General features: G+C 45.2%; 1 protein-coding gene across 4 annotated transcripts in view; it reads right to left on the bottom strand.

Annotated features, from left to right (window-relative positions):
- Window positions 1-22,095, bottom strand: part of MVB12B (multivesicular body subunit 12B) — a 172,964-nt gene that overhangs the window by 10,392 nt on the left and 140,477 nt on the right. For all 4 annotated transcript variants that reach the window (XM_088471124.1, XM_088471122.1, XM_088471121.1 and 1 more), the window contains 2 exons: window positions 10,362-10,417; window positions 794-853 (listed from right to left, as the gene is read on the bottom strand). In XM_088471124.1, the coding sequence (XP_088327250.1) occupies window positions 794-853; window positions 10,362-10,417 (116 nt within the window). The remainder of the gene's footprint in view (window positions 1-793; window positions 854-10,361; window positions 10,418-22,095) is intronic.

Raw genomic sequence — 22,095 nt, 5'->3', positions numbered from 1 at the left:
GTTTAATACGGAACTGAGCACTGAAACATCAATAGCAGCTGTAGTAATGAATGCAAAGACCGTAAATAAATATGTACTGTGATCCTGCTTTTTGCGGGATACTTTTTGTTTTCTTTGGAACAGAAGGATTACACTGATTGAGAGACTATTTTGTCAATCGGAAACCTCCGGGAGCTAAATTAGAAGAGGGCAACTGGATCCAAGCAGAACATATAAAGATGTTGAGTACTTGCTAATTAGCTCTTAAAAAAAGACACATATTAGATATGCGTGGCTAGCAGCAATTATAATCAAGACGAATCTCTTGCCATTTGGGACCAGAAGAGGAAACAAAAGGGGTATAGAAGGATAAAGAATGAATATTAAATACAGAGACTGTGGTGTAGATTTACTAAAGCTTCCGAAACAGACAAGTGGTGCCATTGCCCATAGCAACCAATCAGATTGTATCTAGAAAATGATATAACCTGGTTGGTTGCTATGGTCAACAACACCACTTGTCTGTTTCTGAAGCTATAGTAAATGTACCCGTGTGTGTGTGTGTTTTGTGTGTACCCGTGTGTGTGTGTGTGTTTATGGGTGTCAATACGGTTTCCTGCATAAAATGAGCAGATCAGAGCCTAGAATTAGAGAGTGACAGATGAGTATGTAGACAAGCCACGTTTATAGACACAACTAGGTTAATACCTTGTGTCCGTCTGAATTTGACCTAAAGCAACCATCTACACAGATCTTTCATTACAAAATTTACCAAGGTTCCAGTTAAAGACCAAGCTCTCACGGCTTTTCTTACCTCCTTCTCTATTTCTGCAAGGGACTTGATAGTAATTCCCAGAAGGTCAATTTGTTGCATCTGAAACAAAGAAACAATTTGTGTCTAATAAACCAGAAGTAAAGAGGCTTAACTTCAAACTCTTAAGAAAAAAAAAAAAAAAAACGGAAACCTTGAGATTTTACAAATGCAGTTTATCATTTACTGTTGCACTATACCCAGATCACTCTTGCCGTGAGGAAGTGGTAACTAGTATAGAATTGCAATTCAGTTATCTGACCACAAGAGGGCAGAGAAACCAAAGGAATTGAGATTAAATCAGTAGCAAAGAATTGCATCAATACATCACCTAATAGTACCCTATGTATATACACTACATGGCCAAAATTATGTGGACACCCTTTTTATCAAGTTGGGTTTGCCCATTTCATCCACACCCATTGTTAATCGTTGCATTAAAGAAAGTATAAAGCCATGCAATCTTTACAGTAAAACATTGGCAGTAGTTTGTCACAGTTCTGTCTTGCTATGTCTGCCCAACAGTAAATATAGGTGCATCAAAAAGTGTCTTGCAGGGTTTGGTGTAGACAAAAAGTATGGTGGTCGCTCATATCAGCTTAATGACATAGCACAGGTGTAAACCCCGCCCATTACAAGCACCTGTGCTATGTCATTAAGCTGATATGAGCTACCATCATACTTTTTGTTTGCAGTCTTGAGAGTCATGAAGGGAGCCAGCATTGGGAGGATGTGCTGGTCCTTATAGTGCCATGTGGAGGTTTCTGGGGTACCTCCAAGGTGAGTCAGCTCTCAGCTTATACATGTGCTGTTAATATGCAGTACACCAATTTGTAATTATATGACCCAGAGTGGGTGCTACTATTATGTAGCAATAATTGTTTTGGAGGGAGCGTTTGGGAGTGGGGCCCCCAGTGTTGTTCTGGCTGGACTTTTTTCAGGGCATCACCACTTAATTCACATAGATATTTTTTATCACTTTTCTAATTGTTTATTATTTATGTCATTTTAATTCTCTCTCATTTCATTAACACTTATGGATTTATCTTTACACATCTATCCTTTACACTTCACTATCACCTTTTTATCCCTTTTCGTGTGATGCCCTGGGGACGGTCTTTGGCTGGAATTTTTTGGGGTACCTTGCTTCTCGCACGTGAACCCCTTAATGTTAGGGACACCAGTACGGAGGAGCCTTGACGGTTGCCTGGCGCTTATTCATATATTTGCAAATGTATGTAACTAATACCTCTGAATCTCTATTATCATGTAGGATTTAAGTATTTTTTGTTGATATCGCTGCAGTGTGCTGAAGGGCAAATTCCTTTTTTTTTTCGTTTTCAGGGTTTTGTGTAGGACAATGTAGATGGCCTGCACAGAGCACTAATCTCAATATCATCAAGCATCTTAGGAATAAATGCTAACACCAGCTGTGAACCTGGCCTCATCGCCCATCAGTGCCCGACCTCACTAATAGTCCTGCGGCTGAATGGATGCGAATCCCTGCATCCATGTTCCAAACTCACGTTCTCAGTTGTATGGAGACTGTCATCGCAGTAAAGGGGGGACCCAACTTTATACTAATGCTCATGGATTTGGAAAGAGATGTTCAACAAACACATAAGGGTGCAATGATTGGGTGCCCACATATTGCTTTATCAAGTGTTCACATTGGAAGAATGTCCAGATCTTACAGAACCTTTGGCACTTTACACCTGTACAAAAATTGGTGGGGGGGGGGGGGACTGGACTAAAGCTTACCTGAAAGTATAACAAAATCACACAGCCTATGATCTGCTAGTTGTGGTCATGGAAGATTTTGAACACAAGTTTCATTGCAATTCATAGGGGCAGATTCAATTAGCCGCAGGATTTACCCAGCGACTAATTACCGGCCTAAATTCCCGTGGCGTGGGGAAAAGCTATTCAATTAAATAGCCCTTTCACCGCGCCGTAAAATCGGGACTGCGGAATCAATGTGCTTTTTCCTCGCGCGCGAGATTGAGTTGGTTGTTTGGACACGGATTCTACCTCGCACCTACATGAGGTGCGAGGTAAAAGTCCAACAGCGCACGGGGTCTCGGGGACTCCCCCGCGAGGAATCCCTGCTAACTGAACAGGTCCAGCGTGGCAATTAGCCACGGGGTGAATCCCACAGCTAATTGAATCTGCCTCATAGAGATAGTATGGCAGTGCTACTCAAATCCAATCCTCTGGACACAGTAACAGTGCATGTTTTCCAGGTCTCCTCAAGAATCACAAATGAAGTAATTAGCACTGCCTGTGGATCTTTTCAAATGTGTCCGTCAGTAATGAAGACACCTGTGCTCCAGCTGATTGTGCATTCTATATTCACATCGCTTTACGAATAAGACATGTGTGGCAAAAAGTAGCATGAAAATACGCTAAGCGCTACAGAGTCGCAGTGCGCTCACGCATTATATCGCACGGAGGTAAGATCTATGTGGACACATCTGTTTGTATCCTAAGACTAGCTCATTGTGAATAATATGGATTCATATGGGTCTACTGAATTGACAAATATCCTGTTACACCTCCCAGAGTTTATTTATTTCAAGTTTTGTTTAAATTCAAAACAAAATCCCAGTTTATAACATCTGTGTTGTTTCTTACATCTGCTAAGAAAGAGAAAAAAATACACAAAACACACCCCACACTTAAACCTGACCTAACTAGAAAACATGAGTGACAGAACTGAAAAGGAAAAATTGTGAGGCAGACAGAAGGAAATATAGTATAACAGGCATCAGACAATACACTAATGTAGAAACAAAAAAACAAGAGAGATGGTAAGAACTTACCTTTGTTATCTCTGTTTCTAAGAAGTCCATAGGGTCCACAGGGTTGACCTTGGGGTATAGGTTGGGAACCAAATCCAGGCACCACGCAGTTAAAGCTTTTAGCTCCCAGGATGCACTTGGGTCCACTCTCCCTATAACCACACCCCGAAGCCAGAGGCACCTCAGTTTGTAAGTAGCCAAAGATCGGAGGAGAGAAAAAGAGAGAGAAAACTGGAACACTCAACCATACTCACAGAAATGGGAGACGGAAAACCGGTGACCAGCCACACAGCCCATATGAAGCTAGGTGCGTCAGGGCGGGCGCCCTATTGACCCTATGGACTTCGTAGAAACAGAGATAACAAAGGTAAGTTCTTACCATATCTCTTGTTTTCTACTTCAGGGTCCATAGGGGGTCCACAGGGTTGACCTTGGGGATGTCCCAAAGCAGTTCAACCAAGGGTGGGGATGCTCCTGTGCTGAGAGGAGAATCCGCCGCCAAAAAGGAAGCATCCTGAGAGGCAAAGGAAACCAATGCCTAGAACCTTAAAAAAAGGTGTGGACAGAAGACCACGTGGCCACCTAGTAAGGCAAAACAGCCCGAGAAAAAACAAGCCTCATCAACAGAAAGGCCTACCCATGGGTAGGCCCCTGAAGAAGACATACGAGGCCCTCCAGCCAACATTTGGCTATAGGCCGGCCATCCTTTCCTGTTAAAACCAGAAATCTCAGACCACCAATAAGGAGTCCGATTTCAGTAAGGAACTTGAACGGATCACATAAATCCACAGAGGCCGGACCACAGTCAATGAGGCCACACCAGCCGAGAGGACTGGGGACTGAACGGCCGTACAATAAGTTCCAGAATAATCTGGAACCTAAAAATCACTAAGAAGAAACACAGGGCGAGATAGCAACTCACACCCTGACATGATGCCCTCCAGAAGAGGGAGCCACATGAGAACGCTCCCAATTCCGACACTCACCTGGTCGATATAAACACCCTGAGAGAAAGAGAGAGAGCCAAAGCAATAGACCATGTAATGGCTATCACAACCAGCGGTTCCATTGACTGTCCCCGGAGGGAACGAAGAACCACTACTAACTCCCCCAAGGAGTCCCTAGGGAGGATAAATGGAGGCATAATCCAGAAAACACTCCAAAGGATGAACTGGATACCAGAGCGGAGCAATTCCATATCTTAATCATACTGACAGGGTAGAGATCCGCACTGTCAGGAAGGCCAGGCCGAGGGTGAAACCCAAGCCAGCCGGAAGGAATGCCAGAATATCTGGAAATCCTGGACACCGGAGGATCGTATCGAAAGGTATAACACCATAAGAATTGTGGTAGGTCCCGGCAAAAGCTGATCCATGTGCTCTAATCATTCCAACGATGACAAAGCCAGGGAAGCCGTAAGATCACTGTAGGGACGCAGTCAAAGACAAACGACCCAGGTCCAAGGCAAACCCCAGGACCCTGAGACAACAGGTCTGGGCAGTGAAGCATCAGGAATGGAGTATCGATGGAGAGACTCCGAAAAACCAAGTACCCCTGACATCTGGGGCAATCAGGAGCCACCAGCAGGAAAGCCTCTCCGTCTCGATTGAAACACTTCCCTCGAGGAAGAATGGAGACCGGAGAACACAGGTACGCAAATTGGAAGGACCACTTCACCGACAAAGAGTCACTGAAGATTGCTTCAGAATCCCCAGAGTTGGACTGTAACACCATAGTGTGATAGAGTCAGAAGGCCATGGGGGTCACCTCAGGAGGGCCCCCCCCTGCTCACCAGGAGATGAAACCTCTCTTGGGGAAGAGACAAGTCCCCGGGATGCACGTCGTGACGGCTGAGGACTCCCGCTTCCCAATGGAGAGCACCTGAAATGAACGCTGTCGAGATGGTCGGGAGGAGACCCTCGGACAATGTCCAAATGTATGACATACCTGACATTGCCACCCAACGAACAGTATTGCTAAAAAGGAAGCCACTGTTCTGACCCTGTCGGACTGAACTTTTTCAGGTTCACCGGGAAACAAGAGCTATGCCAGAGTGAAGGCCCAAGACAGGCTAAAGTTCCAACAAGTTAATTGACAGGGTGGAATCGACAGACATCCAACTGCACTGAAATGGATGCGAACCAGACACTGTCCTTAGCAAAGAATACCCTGGACGAGATGGCCATAGTCACCCGAAAAGGGACCGACTTGCCTCCGGGGAGAGCCTCATCGTTTGAACAGTGATCAGACAGAAAAAACTTGTTCCATCTGGAGATAAGCCAATTATGGAAAGGCCTGGAATGGAACTAAGCCCATTCCATGCATCCCAGATTGTAAAGACATATGTCGACTGCGCAGACATCCATGTACTCCTAATGGAAGAGTGGAGATGCCGTCTTATGCCAGAAGAATTCTCAGATTCTGAGAATCCAGCAGGGCTCCTAGGTGAAGAATACCCAGAGAGGGATGCAGGGAGGACTTTTTCCCCATTCATTAAACGTCTGCACCCTGAAGAAGCCACAGTCAACCTGACCCGGCTGTAAAGTACCCCGGTGATCCTGTTAAGAGCAGGAGGCCATCCAGGTACAGGAGCATTGGGATATACTGAACAGAAGAACTGTCAGAAAATCCAAAATGCTGGTAAACCCCTGTGGGGCTGAGAACAGTCCCAACATTCAGAGCCCGAAAAATTGTAAGTGCTGTGATACAGCAAACCTCAGTCCATGCTGAGGCAAGGTCTCTGTAAGTACCCGTAGGCACGCGTCCTGTATATCCAGTGATACCATAAAGTCCCCAGGATCCAAACATAGTATGATGGGGCATAGGGATTGCCTCCTGAGCCCAGGTAGCTTTAGGAACTGGTTCAGGGAATTGAGACAGAGAATAGGCCAAAGAGGACCATTAAGCCACCGCACCAGAAAGAAAGCAGAACAACCAGCTTTCTGGATTTGTAAGGCCCTGTTCTGGTCCGAATAAGGGCCTGCGTACCATCACATGGAAATAGGCCGCCTGAGCAAAGACAGGGCGTACCCTCCTACCCACGTAGCCGCGGCAACTTGACACTAGTACCGGGCGAACTGAGAAAATCGCCATCTCCCAGTGGTAGGCCTGTCTAGTCAGGCTGAAGATATATCCGTAGGTTCAGAAGCAGGATCGGCTGGCAGTCCAGGCCTGCTCGGTACTGGATATGTCGGCCCTTGTAAAGGCCGACAGTCTATGAAGAAACAGACCTTTAGGCTGACCCAGAGGACAAAAAGACTTAATAGACTTAGTCTGAGGCCCTGTAGTGGGCATAGCTGAAGGCGGTAAATTTGTACTGCCACTGTCAAGGTCAGGAACCAATAAGATCTACCCTATAGATGGTATCTGCACCTCTGCATTCCCAGAGCGCAGCCATAGGGTATTACGGAGGATACAGTCGCAGCCGGAACTCTGAAAGTTAGGAGACTGGTATCCAATATAGGCATGTCCACCTATGACAACTGCATATATTACGTGAGCGACCAAATACATTTGAACCCCAGACGTGTTGGAGGGGAAAAAAACATTACAAATGCATCAGCTCAGCATGCACTAGTATTAACCAACCATGCTATCGCCATGGTAGGATGGGTAACAACACCTGAAAGCGAGTATACTGATTTCAGGCAGGAATGGGATACGTAGTAACGTCTGTAATCAGACGAGTAACACGCCCATCCACCCCAGGAGGGGCTCGTGATGACCCCCAGGGAATTTGGGACAGGAGGCCAAACACTGTTGTAATACCTCGTATCTGGCAACAGCCAGAGTCCCGCCATGCGATCCACCCGCTAGTCAGCAACAGGGAACCAGAAGGCACGTAATACTGAGGGTGTATGATACAGGTGCAGGTCAACATTCACTCTAACCAGAATGGACCTGCTACCAGCCCTAAAGCAGAGATAATAATACCTGAAATAGGCTTCCCCCAGTGTAAGAGGGAAAGAGCCCAAAACAGTATCCAGTTCACGGCAGAGCGAACTGGGAAGTAACCACAGGGCGTCAACCACGCCAATTTGCGTTTCAGAGAAAAACGACATCCACCCAGGGTGGCTGTTGTGGTAATCCCTGCAAGGGGAATGACAGACTATTGTGGCACCAGGTAGAAATTCATATACTCGAAAAAAAACCCCGCAGGGAGCTATAGTCTGTGTCAAGAGTGCAAGAAACTGCAAGATACCCTGAGATGAAAAGGGCAGTATGGTGAAGTAACCCCCAGGTGAGGTACAACAATAGGGCCCGCCCGGCGATCCGCAATTGAGAGGATCCGGAGAAAACAAACCGCCCAAGGGGGTCGTGAAAGGGGCCGGCACCCGATGACGCCACATACAGAACCCTTTAAGACTTAAATCCTCTGCACTAACACCTGCAGCACATGACTTGCAGGATAGTAAAAATGGGTGCAGTATAACGCTCTCTCTCCCGGTCAGACATATCTCACCAAGCATTGCGATCAAGCAGCGCTATACTTGTCCTGACTGATACTAAAAATTAGCTGCAGGGACCCATTTTCAGCGTATGCAACACACAGTTCCACTCAAAATATGGCAACGTGCAGCATGCAACAGTATGTGACAAACCTCACAAATATTAACAAGTATATAAATGTGAGGTCTCAGGACCACCCCAAGCACAGCTGTATTAGGGCAGATAAAGAAAAGGGATAGATATACACTGACATGTGAGAGAATAAAGTACAGACAGTCAGCACTAGCATAAGTCACATACAATGCAGATATATACATATATACATAAACATGTCATATAATATACTGCACTATTACACTGCATGCAACTTACCCAGATTCAGTGTCTGGGAAGGCTACAGCGCTGTGTACACTGACCTGATGGTGAGGTACGCAGGGGGACTGGACCAACTGCCATCTCCGGAGATTTCTGCTGCACCACAGAGAAATGGCCGCTGGAGACCTCAGAAGAAGCGTGGCCCGCGGAGGAAGCAGCTCAGCGACGCCAGACTATGGATACTAAAAGGCGCGCTGAGCTGAGGGGAGGAGCCGCTGTAACAGGGAAGGCTGCCTCCCCTGGCCGGCTATTAACCCCCGGGACGCCGGCTCCCTGCACCGAACACTAAGTCCCTGGTGGTCTAGTGGACACACGGGGTATGGCCGCCGGGTATGGCCCGCCGCCACTTCCGGTCCGTCCCCAGAGACCGGAGGCACAGGACTGCATTTTAAATGCGCGGATCACCGCAAGCGGTGACCCGCGCCTTACCTGCTCCCCGTGGATCCGGCAGCAGTCCTGGGTGCCCACAGAGTCCGGCTAGTACAGACTCTGGGGTCCCGCTGAGATCCCCAGATCTGTACTGGCGTCTAAGCGCCAGCGGGGTGACGGAGCGCCAGCTTAGACGTCCTATGGACAGTCTGACGCTGCCGCTCTGAAGAATACAAAGTAAAAAATAAAAAACTTTGTCCTTTAGAAAAAATAAAGCTTAGGGGCTGCTAATCAGCTCCCCACTGCACTAAACTGTGACCCGACTCCGGCCGGGCACCAACTTAAACCGAGGTGCCTCTGGCTTGGGGGTGGGGTTATAGGGAGAGTGGACCCAAGTGCATCCTGGGAGCTAAAAGCTTTAACTGCGTAGTGCCCGGATTTGGTTCCAAACCTATACCCCAAGGTCAACCCTATGGACCCTGAAGTAGAAATAAAGCATTGTTATAGCAAGTAGCATTCAAAAGGAAGAAAATTATTTGACATTTAAAGGAGCTAAATAAATAGATAATATAATAGCTAAAAAAACAGGTTAGAATAGAAAGGTGGAAGGTAACCAAAACAAAAATGAAATAGTGAAAATATATGAATATAATGAATGACATTACATAGCAGAGGACAGGACAGGTCACAAAGAACTGGAACAGATTGTCAAGAGAATGGTAAATACACATGAAACACAAAACAGACAGTGCAGGGGCATTTCTAGAGAGGAGGGGGCCCGTGTGCAGTCTCCAACATGGACCCCTGCTCTCTGCCCGGCAGCGCACTGAGCTGTGCGTGGCCAGCGCCGGAGTTATAGACTCTGGGCACTAGAGTGTGCCCAGAGTCTATAATGTGTGCACAGATCACCAGGAAAATGGCCGTGGTGGAAATTTTCCCTGTACTGCGCATGCGCAAAGACGGGAAAATGGCCACCGTGGCCATTTTCCAGTCGTTTTATAGTGCCGGACCCCTGCGCCGATGTGGGACTCCGGAGAGGTAAGTAACATTATGGGTGCAGGGTGTGCGGTGCGGCGCCCCCCTGGACCCAAAGACTCGTGTTCCCCGCACACCCTGCACCCATTATAGATACGCCGCTGAGACACCGAGATGAGAAGATGAATAATACCTCTTTGCCACCAAAATCCCGGTTCCAGTCCGGTAAACTGCCGGGGCTTACTTCTGCCAGCGCTTGGAGATTACATCATCTCCAAGCGCCAGGAAATGTGGCTCTCGCCATGCTGTGAACCGTCCCCGGGGCTGGTGTCCCTGGCTACCCGTTTCCATTGAGTCTTCCCTGGGTCTTACCCACGTAAAACCCTGCCCGAGACCCGGGATGAAATGCTGGATCAGTCGACTTGGGATTTTTTCCTTGGAGCCTTTTCCACTGATCCGTGACCCAGCAATAACCCGGGTTTTTGCGTCAGTGGAAAAGGAATATAAGGTAAAAGGCTATCCACACATAGTAACGATGGCTAATCATACTGTATACACAGAATGCACTTTCTAGCCTACAAGTGCACAGACTGCATACTCACAGCTTCCGATGCACATGCAAACTTCTCCGAAATCATAAAGGGAACTCCATCCATTGCTGAAAGACACGAAGGACAGAGCTCATGAAAAATGAGTGTGATTAAATATAAAAACCACATAAACTGTCTTTGTGTAACAAGGCAAAATAATCACACTTAGGCAAGACAACCGAACTGGATTGTTTTAGTAATAAAATACAACAAACAATTAAAACACATTTTCCTACATACTAATTATAGATAATGAAACATAAAATATACAATTGCGCTGCGCATTATGTGACAATACACCAGAGGCAAACCACCCCAGCCCACTCGGTATGCAGTCGGGAAGTCGGCGGACCTAATCCCGACAACCAGCTTCCCGACTGCTTAATCCCAGCGAGGGTTAAATGACAGGCGTCTAAATGTAGACGCCTGTGATTTTACCGACACTGGGTGAACGGCGGCCAGCATCCCGATCGAAGGGACGCCGAGCGCGGATAGCCGTGGGGAAGGGGTTATGTTTTGGGTTCCCGGGGGGACTTAGAGCTAGGCACCCCCCCGGAGTTTAGGGTTAGGCTAGGGGAAGGGAGGGTTAGGGTTAGGCACCCCCGGGGGGAGGTTAGGGTTGGGCACCCTCCCCGGAGGACTTAGGTTTAGACGGCGGGGGGGAAGGTTAGGGTTAGGCACCCCTAAGGGAGGGTTAGGGTTAGAATTAGGTTAGAGAATACTTACCTTGGACGATCGGGATTTCCTCCTCTGCCGGGATGCCGCTGTTGGGATTCCAACCGCCGGGCATGGGTCTGGCGGTAAATCATACCGATTCCACCCACTCTGCTGCCTGTACTAAGGGCCACAGTCGGCTTGTTACTGACCACAAGGCTTTTTCAGTAACCTAAAATGTCTTGTACGTGTCTTTGTGTGGTGTTTCCTCTCCCACACTGATCCTCTCCACCATCATATCTCACGGACTGTGTGAGGACACTGCATCAGGTAATAAATGGGAGGACCCTACATGAAAAGCCTCAGAAAGACGGATTGTGACATGGTTCAGATTAGGGATGTGCAGGCTCGGATAGGTTCGAGTTTGCACGTGGAGTTCGGATTTTTCCCTCCAAAAAAACGGAACTCAGAACGAGGCAAAACGTCATCTTACATGGACGAACATCATCATTCCTGGTCTTTTGTCCAGGAATGATGATGTTCGTCCGTGTAAGATGACGTTTTGCCTCGTTCTGAGTTCCGTTTTTTTGGAGGGAAAAATCCGAACTCCACGTGCAAACTCGAACCTATCCGAGCCTGCACATCCCTAGTTCAGATGCTGACGTTTGCCCTGTGCTGGGAGAGATGCACAACAGAAGAGACAGCGAGGGGTCGGGCACTTGGAGACGTCCAATAGTTGAAGAGAAAGCAAAAACTAGTAACGTGAAAAATGAAAAAGCAACATGACCAAAAGTATGTGGAGGAACCCAAACTAAACACCACTGGTTCCACAAATGCGCTTTACACCACAGTTGAAAATGGATGGAACAGAGTGATTATTCTCTGCCTGCAAAGTTTTTAGAGCTTAAATCAATCCTGTGTGACAGGGGAAGAGAGCCTTCCCTTCCCATCAGTCTGCCACCAAGGGAGTGATTGAGAGTTGTACGGGAAAAACAATGTTGAAAGCACCTGTGACACCCTCATTCTAAACATGAACACCACAAGATTTTAAAATGGAATTTAAAATGCAATATGTACGTTACCTAAATCGTAGTCAATTATTACAGATGTGTTTAAGTGTGCTGGAATGTTAGGCTTTCAGAATATAGTTATGTCATTTGTAGTTATACCCTTGGAATAATGCTAAGGGACATTACCAGTCATTGCATTTCGGTGCAATGGACTTGCCATTCAATTTAGCAAACAATTAATTGCTGGTTGGTTGCTATAGATTTGGGCAAATTCGTTCCGAATAAAAGGTTGGTAAAGAACTCTCGCTGCCCCCTTTGCTAGTATGTTACAGAGAAGGATATAGGCTAATAATGATATCACGCCAGTCTATTTTATTTAGTAATTACACAGGTCTGCGATCAAAAAGCTTTTTTAACGAAATTATGCGATACCTCTAGATTTTTGGCTTCTGAACATGAAAATGACTTCCGATTTTGCATATCACAATACGTTTTTCTGCAAAACGTGTATTTATGAATGTAATTTTTTTCATATTCTTTAAAAGTAATAAAAGTATTCTGTCTACATTTATTATAAAATATTGTCTTAAATTAAATCAGTCGGTAGTATAGAACGTTGCAATTCAGTTCTCGTCATAAAACTTCCCCCAGCTCAGTGCCAGATTAAGGTCCACATGGTCCTGGAGCTGAAACTTACAAAGGGCCTAAACCTCATACTGTAGTTGTTGTGCGTGTGCAATGTTCCTTTAGACAAATACAAGGTAAGCTGGAATCAAATACAACAAATGCAACACAGTTTTGCCCTGTGCCAGCTCATTTTAACCCCTGCCTACCACCACATACACAGTACACACCACCCATACAGTACAAGTGATTTCAACATTTTTAGGCAATGTCAAGGATCCAAACTACAAAGAAATTGTCAGGGAAATGCTTAATAGTTACAGAAACCTTGGCTGCAATATGAGTTTAAAGGTACATCTTTTTGAATTCCCATATTGAGCATTTCCCGAATAATCTCGGAGACTACAGTGAAGAACAGGGTGAACGGTTCCACCAAGATGGTAAGGATGTAGAAAGAAGATACCAGGGTCGTTGGGACGTCAGCATGATGGCTGACTACTGCTGGATGATACACAGAGACGAAACAGAAAAAGCTTATAAACGAAAAGCGACAAAACGAATTTAGAAGACAAAAAAAACAAGATATTAACGAGTTTTTTTTAATTATGTAATTAAGATAAAAACAGTGATATCATCTACACTTCTTCGTATTTCACAATAAATATGTCAAAAACAATTAAACTTTTTCTTAAAAATGTATGTAACCCCCTTATAGGTAAATGTGATGTGGTAATTTTTTTTTAATATACTATTTCTTGATGTACACAGGAGTATAATTATGAATATAAGTATTATTAAAAAAGCTTTCAATACATTACACATATACAGAATAGGTCACCTTGAAAAAATAATATTGGCTATGTAAACGATATATATCTGTACCATGGTTTATCTTTGTTGTCAATTCAACCATGGTTACAGGTGGTCCACTTGCGTTTGGCCCGTAGGCCAACCAATGCCAGCCCTCCCCCTCAGTGTTTTAACTGAAATGTCTCATTTTCAGGGTTTGCCCAGCGCCGTCTAGCACTGCTCTCGTCTGGGTGTCTGTCAGACATGAGTTAGGGCATTGCTCCGCATAAGCTAGCTCTCTCCGTGTCACCTGCAGTCATTAAAACTGAAGCCACTTCATCTGGGCGTTCTGCCACTGCACGAAATACAGAACGCCAACCCAAGCCAAGGGCTCAGCAGAGTAATTAGCATCCTCCTAAACAAACGAGTTTCCACACAGCTGTAATTAAGCAAGCTTGTAATTAAGTAGATGCCCTTTATCATACAGATCATGCTTAAAAATGGTTTGAAGAATGGATGTGTTATTAATGTGATAATGTTAAATCACAGACCTTCACCAGGGCTGTCAACGTGTTGTTTTTCTCTCTCCCCAGATTATAAAACACATTTTGTTTGTGCTATGCATAAATATGGAAACCCCATGAAGACTTTTCATTATTTTATGGTAGGATTAGCAAACACTAAAGCCACACATTTTTAAACGAATATATTAATATGAATTGAGCTCTCACTTGCTGCAGCCTATCCGCTAGGAATGTAGGCAGCGTTCTGTGAACATTTACCCCGCAATGCAGGAGTAGTATAGTACACATCTGCATTACTGTTATAATGATAATCGTGTACAAGAAAACACAAGTCAAAATGTAGCACATACTATACATTTCTGCTGCACCATTCCATACAGACTCTGTCGACCTTCTGTCCCTGACTACCTTCTTACTAGTCGACCTTTAGCGTGTCGACCTTCAGACCCTATTGCCTGTCTTACTTGTATTGTCTACCTTTTTATTGTAGACCTAATGACCCACACCCAATATAGACTGTAAGCTTCACTGGGGCAGGGAGTGTTGCAGACGTGAATAGTCAAATATTCTCTGTAAAGTGCTATGGAATATGTATGCACTGTATAAGTAACTGGCAATAAATAATTAATAAATCTCTTGGCAATGCTCTTTGGAAAACCTGAACTAGCATATACACACTCTATGTAAGGTCCCAATAGATTGGGCCCTCTCCCCATCTGTCTTATGTCACCTTGTTCAACTTTCTATTATGCCTCTTATATGTTCTGTAGTATACGGTGTGCTTGTTGTGAACCTTACTTATTATGTAATATGCTTCATTTATGCTATTATTGCTTTTTTGAATATTCAGCATTTTGGCATTACTTTTTCTGTACTTTGCTTGTTGGACTTCAATGCTTTATATACTACACTCTATTTGGAATCGGCATGTAATGCCGCCAGACCTATTCATGGCCGAAGCATGAAGATCTCGACTTGGGCAGGTAAGTACCCTAACCCAGGGCTTGACAAATTTTTGTAAAATCTAGGAGCCATCTTAAAAGTTTAGGAGCCAGACCATTGTCCATTACCAAAATATATGAAAGCTTGTATACACCACCACACATGCCCTTTCAGTGCCCCTCAACCTAGCAGTAAGCCCCCAGTAGTAAGCCCCTTGTAAAAGTGCCCCCAGTAGTAAGCCCCTTGTAATAGTGCCCCTTGTAATAGTGCCCCCTGTAGTAGTGCCCCCAGTAGTAAGCCCTTGTAAAAGTGCCCTCAGTAGTAAGACCCTTGAAATAGTGCCCCCAGTCGTAAACCCCCTGTAATAGTGCCCTCTGTAATAGTGCCCCCTGATATAGTGCCCCCCAGTAGTAAGCCCCTTGAAATAGTGCCCCCCAGTAGTAAGCCCCCTGAAATAGTGCCCCCAGTAGTAAGCCCCCTGAAATAGTGCCCCCAGTAGTAAGCCCCTTGTAATAGTGCCCCCTGTAGTAAGCCCCTTGATATAGTGCCCCCAGTAGTAAGGCCCTTGATATAGTGCCCCCAGTAGTAAGGCCCTTGAAATAGAGGCCCCAATAGTAAGCCCCCTGTGTTAGTGCCCCTAGTAGTAAGCCTCCTCTAAGTGTGCCGCGCGCACACACAAAAAAAAAACAAAACCACAGAATACTTACCTTAGGCCAGGATCCTGCGTCTGCTGCCGCTCTTCGGAACTATGGGAGAGACGTCATGACGTCTCTCCCATAATGCCCATGGGGGGAGCCGTACGTCGGAGCTCAGGAGTGAGCTCCGGCTGCCGTTGCGGGGAGTCGGGCGTCCGCCGGTAACATTTCAGCGGGCGCCTGGCAGGAGCTTCCCTGCGGCGGTGGGGGGGGGGGGGGGGGGGGCTTGGAAATCCCGGTCGTCAGGACTAAAATCTTAGTCGCCATGGCGACCTGGCGCCCGGGATTTGTCGAGCCCTGCCCTAACCCTCCCCTCTCCCCCCCTCTCCCCCCCTAACCCTTACTTAATGGTGCCTAACCCTAAAACTCCCGGGTGGTGCCTAGTCCCAAGAACCTCCAGGGGTGCCTAAACCTAACCCTCCTGGGGGGGGGGGGGGAGGGGTGCCTAGCCCTACCCTCCCCAGGTGGTGCCTAACTCTGTCTCCCTGGGGGAGCCTAAACCTAACCCTCCTCCCCCATGGCTACATGCTACGATTCCCCGCTTACCTTCATTCGGGATGCCGGCCGTCGGGATTTCAGCGTCTGGCTACTGACAGGCATGGGGATTTAGACGCCTCTCTTTAGTACCAGGTCAGGCTTCCAGCGTCGGGATTCCGGACGCCGGTAATTGAACTGCCTCCCCTCTATTTCCTCACTGTACAACACAGTGGGATTCTGCTGTGCCTTACCATAATAAGAATAAGCTTGTCTGTACAAAAAAATAGGCATGCACACTAGGAATTGTCCTACATATTAGACTTGGGTGTACTCCATGGAGAATGGAAGAAATATGCCTGCGTGAAGGCAGAAGAAAAGCGCAGACGTTCCCATGGTGGAACATCATAATAAATGGAAATCTGTTCCCTGTTACATATGGGGGGTGGGGTGTTAGTGCTCTTCTGGCTTACAGTAGAGGTGTGACACTAAGCTAGCTGCATAAGATAACCAGTGACAATGCACAGTTTTACGTCTCACAAGGATGGCTCCTTCTAAATGCCTACGGAGAAAAACCAATCGCTAAATCTTCACAAGTTGGTAAATCATTAACACTGGCCTGTAGAATTGCACAAATATATCAAAAGCAATATCAGTTATTCTTTACAACTGAAAGGTTAGGCAGATTCCTAATATTGTTTGGTAGATCATGTTTACAACTGGCTGCTGCTAGGATTTACATACAAACATTCGAGAACCAGCAAGTGTGAAAACACAACCAACCTGCACCAGTACGACGAGACCATACAAAGGCCACACTGCAATGCTTCATTTTCTAATTCTTAACATTCTCATTTTACGAGGGAGGCTGGAAGGTGCGCTATTCCAGGAGTCCCCTAGATAGTAGTGCTAACGCCAAACAAAATGTATGAAGGGCTCAAATATTAGACAGTACTTAGGGCCTGATTCAGAGGTGCACGCTATTTGCGTGCGCTCGCTCTGAATCAGGGCGTCCCTATTTTTTTTTTTGACCGGCCACCAGGCCGCAAGCACAGCTGTGGGTGACCACCCACAGCGTGTGCGTGCGGCCTGGCGATGGTCGCGATTATCTCGACCATCGGGCTTGCGAGGAGACCCAGTGGTAGGGTCTCCGGTCTTGCAAGCCCGAATGGACTTCCTGCTCTAATAGAGCAGGAAGTCCACTACTGACCTCACTAGATGTCAGTAGGGCCGCCCTAAACGGCAGGCGTTCCTTCGGGAACACCTCCCTTTGCGCAGACACCTCCCCTCCCCGCCTACAAAACGGGGCGAGCTGTCGATCAACATCCATGCCCTAACTTCCCTCTAATGCCTAACCCTAACCCTAACCACCCTCCCGCCGCGGAATCTGTACCAATTACCGCTGGACCCTTGGCCGGCAGTTCAAATCCCGACAGCGGCTGGCCGACAGAGGAGGAAATTCCGATTGTCCCTAGGTAAGTATAAACTAACCTATTTTTCCCCCTAGCCTCCCCCTGAGGGTGCCTAACCCTAACCCTCCCTCCCCCTAGCCTAACCCTAACCTCCCGGGGGGGGGGTGCCTAACCCTAAGTCTCCCCCGAGAGCCTCTAACCTAGCCCTCCCCTGCGGCGCCCGGCATCTGCTCGATGTGGATGCCGGGCGCCGGTCTCACAGCGTCGGTAAAATGACAGGCGGCTAGATTTAGACGCCTGTCATTCGTCCCTCGTCGGGATTAAATTGTCTGGAAGCCGGCGGTCGGCATTCCGTCTGCCGGCTTCCTAAACATGTACCCCCGCGGCAACCCTAATGTCGACATTCTGACAGTTGCCTATCGACATTGACATGGTTGACCTTTTGACTACATTGCCGCAGTACATATAGATTAAGAAGCACAGTGCACAAAGCAACATTATGTGCTCAGCAAAACATGCATTGTTTAAGTCCGTGTAATTGGCAGTCCACACACACTAAATAGCGTTCATCAGGCTGATCACTCAGCCTCTGCATAAATTGTACTGTCTACATGGATGGCTAAATTCTGCCTGAAACGATAATAAAATATAATATTAATATGGAAATCACTCTGCTGTTACCATCCACTGATTAGTATATAAATTACATCTCATTATACATTACAACCAAATAAATACACTATGTGTGAACGTGAATTATTATGTCGGCTTTTCAGAGCATTCTCCCGAAACACCGTCCAATATATCTCAAGCTGTCCATCTGCGTGTGCACCCACTGAGGAGTTCCAGTTCCGTGACTATATAAAAGCATAAGGCTGAAAATGGCTTACTGGTATCAGTACTCATATACGCCTGTATTAAATATTTAGCATTAGACACGTACAAATTAAATGTATCCAACACCATGCAGCGACATTCAAGGTGTGTCCCAGAGCGCAATTTCCCAGACTATCGCTCTCTATCGGTAACATTACAACGTTGCATGTACTTACCTGATAATGTGAGTTAATGACTGGTTTTGAATTAACTATAAACTAAAATCAATACATATTTAAAATAAATATAAATAAATGCACTTCAAGTGGTCTGTATAACTGAACGGCTCTAAGCGTCCTGCAAAACCAACAATCTAAAGAGCAGGTTTAATCAGTACACAAAGTGCTCACAATTTATTCTGCTAATTAATGAATTCGGTTAGCACTGGCCCCGATAAAAATAACAGCTCAACATGCGCAAATGTTCAATTGTCTGGCATTGCAGCTATTAGGATAATTGAGCCTTGTAATTAAGATAATACTCAGTCCCTGAAGCCAATTAACAAGACAACAATTAGTCCCGTTCGTTAATGCAAATCAAAGATTTTTCTCTTTATTAGTTGAGCAGTTGCAGAGCCCTGGAGAAAAAGCCAAAGTGTTTGCACCAATCTACCGAAAGGTTACAATATTCAGCTATTAATACAGACCTTGTCTGAGTGTAATTAGTTATGATTAATCAGTGGCAGGGTGAATTCATCAGTCTTATTTTACAGGACCTGACCCCTTGAATATATTCCGTGTACAGCTCACACAGGCAGCATCTCATCAAAATATCACAAAAACAACAGTACTGCGATATTTGGGAAGAGCACAAATATCTAGATGGCTGGCAGAATACAAAAATGCATCTTATACTTCCCTAACTACTTCACAACATTGGTGTAGGGAGGAATTACAGCAGTCACTATATTTTTTTAAAGATTGACATGGCAACATGCAAATGACAACTTTTAAACTCACTGGATCAAGAGTTCATCAATTTCAGTCGTATACAAAGTATAGAAACATGAGGAAATTCAGTATTTTAATGGAAAAAGAAGGCCCGTTGAAATGAATGGGGGAGACGCTCTGATAAAAATAGTCTGCCCTCCAAATCCCTCAACCTAGCTGGGATGCAGTCAGGAAGCCGACAGTCGAAAATGCAGACCGTCGGCTTCCAGGCTGTCAAATCCCGGCAGGGGTCTAATGATAGGCGTCGAAAGCCCGACCTATCATTATCCCTACGCCGGGAGCCCGTGTCGAAGTCAAATAATTGGTTATGATCGTTTATAATTATTATCTGACGATCTAGTCGTTTATGGGCTGATAAAGAGTAAAACGGATGCTACTCTGCGTCAGAAGCAAGCCGATGCGCACAAATTTGTGTATATATATATGTCATTCAAGGTTTAGTCAAGTGTGTGAGAAGCAGGAGTATGTCTGTGACAAGTAATTAAAAATACACAAAGATACTGTGAGTGTTTGCATATATATTAAGAAGCTCTACATACAGATACAGTATGTCTGTGGCAATTGAAGTATAACACAGACACTGATATGCTCAGAGGAAGTGTTCTGAATGTAGAGTTAGAAACAATTGTCAGAAGTTTGATTATCATTAGCAATTGTATGCCTTGTGTCCAATACTGACAATTGTATTCTAAATAAGCATAAGAAAGCCTTTGTTAAAGTTATCAGACTTCTTGACTATGGCCAAGGCTTGCCCCACCTGTGAGCAGGACAAACTTCATGTTATATGACCTTTTGTAATTAGATTCAGACAGATATAATATAAAAAATACCAGTTACTGGATAAAGATATATATATAATTTTAATCCATGACACAAACACTAATGCACATTTGCACACACATTCATACACATAGACAATCGCAGACACACAATGCACATTAGCGTATGTAAGATAAAATGCACAAACACACAGGGCATAATTGCGTTGTACACAATACATACATGCATCGCAACATTTGCGCTGTGCTCAGAAGCACAACACATATTTATGTATTTCTGTAAATATCTCACTATTACTTATGCAAGCACACATAGAAAATATTTTATTAGACAATCATTATGGCATAAAGTGTGCATATATGATATTTAAGGTATACAACATGGTAGACATGGCATGTTTGGTACCATACTGACACCCTGTTTATTTCCAGATATTCAAATCTATCTGCGAGGGAGCCGCATCTTGCGTTCAATGGTTATGGATTATAGAAAATTATTGGTTAGAATGTATACTCTGTATGTAGTGTCTTAAACCAGTTAAAGAAAGACAATGTAATCTCAAGACATTGTTGGAGAATTGGGAACCTAGCCCTATTAACAACATATGAACTGTCCTATGAACTACAGCGTACTACAAAGACCAAGAACCAATGGAATTATGTTTGTCTGTCTACATTGTTGTTATCATGATCAGTAGGGTATATAACCTGCGCACCGGTCCCAGTTAGTAGCCATTCTCTTGGATGACCACAGACCTCAGGATTGACGACTCTATACTGGGACCGGTGGCGCATGCGTATGTATCAAGCTATACTTTTTGTAATTAACTGTCTTTGCGCTAATTGTGATAGATCAATGCGTGTAATTTACTTTTTGTTGCAAAAATAACTTTTTGGTGCTTTGGAACCACTTTCAAAGTCTGGAAAGCAATTATTTCTCTCTAGCGATTTAGGGGTATTCATACCCGACACCCGGCATACCGAACGAAGGTAAGCCGGGCGGCGGGCGCGGACAGCCGTGCAAGGGGGGGGGGGGTTGGGGGAGGGTTAGGTTAGGGCTCCCGGGGGGGACTTAGGGTTAGGCACAGAGAATGAAAAGTCGAAAAGTGGGTCTAATATTTTGGTCAGTGCGCTTACAATTTTATTAAAGGGAATTTGATATCCCCAAGGTGGGCTGAGTGACCTGTAAATGCTTAGTCACAGGAAACAGCACCCTGGAAATGAAAGGGTTGCTTATAAGCACAAATTTGCAAATATATTAACATATCCACCAAATGTTAGTTAGCGGGGATGATTGGCAGCTGTTATAAATGACTGCACCAGTCACAGACCTATCTAGTGAAGCAGGAGAGCAACACGATTTCCAGGGTTTGCATTTCATCAGAAAAAAAACAATAGAAAAATCTATTTCAATTGAGAGAGCAGATTACATCAGTATTAGTTGGTCAGTCTAGCAAATACTTTTGCCTCCTATTTTGGGTTTAACCCTCAATCATATCTTGGCTGAATAAAGTTCATGGCAAGGGGACAATGAGGCAGGGATTCAGTCCCTTCAGGTGACAGTCATACTCAGTCGGAGGGAACATCATCTGTGCCTTTATTTCTATGACCTGATCTGGGCCATCAATACACCTACCCAGGCTATACGGAACTATACAACCACCGGTGACTTTTTGGGGCATAAGTGGTCCCTGTAATCTTTATAGTTATAAACCAAAAACAGCCTTATAACTGATTGCCGCTTTAAATCTAGCAGCAACCATGCCCAAATCATGACGGTCCTGTAATCTCTGAACCTATTAAAAGTATTTTTAAAAATATATAAAAAAATGTTCACATGTACATGTCTTAAGAATTTCATGGTATTTTTTTTTTTTTTAACTAGTGACCCGCCCAGGCTTCCCTCTGGACCAATTTTGAATTTACGTCGTTAGTCTTTTTTAACCAAGGTCTTAAAAGATTGCCTTGTAGATGACAAAGTCATTTTTCCCTCCTGACATCAACACAAAAGATTTAG

The sequence above is a fragment of the Taudactylus pleione genome, unplaced genomic scaffold, assembly GCF_031769625.1.
Source record: "Taudactylus pleione unplaced genomic scaffold, aTauple2 ptg000110l, whole genome shotgun sequence".
Lineage (NCBI taxonomy): Eukaryota > Metazoa > Chordata > Amphibia > Anura > Myobatrachidae > Taudactylus > Taudactylus pleione.
This window is presented reverse-complemented; position numbering and strand designations above follow the sequence as displayed.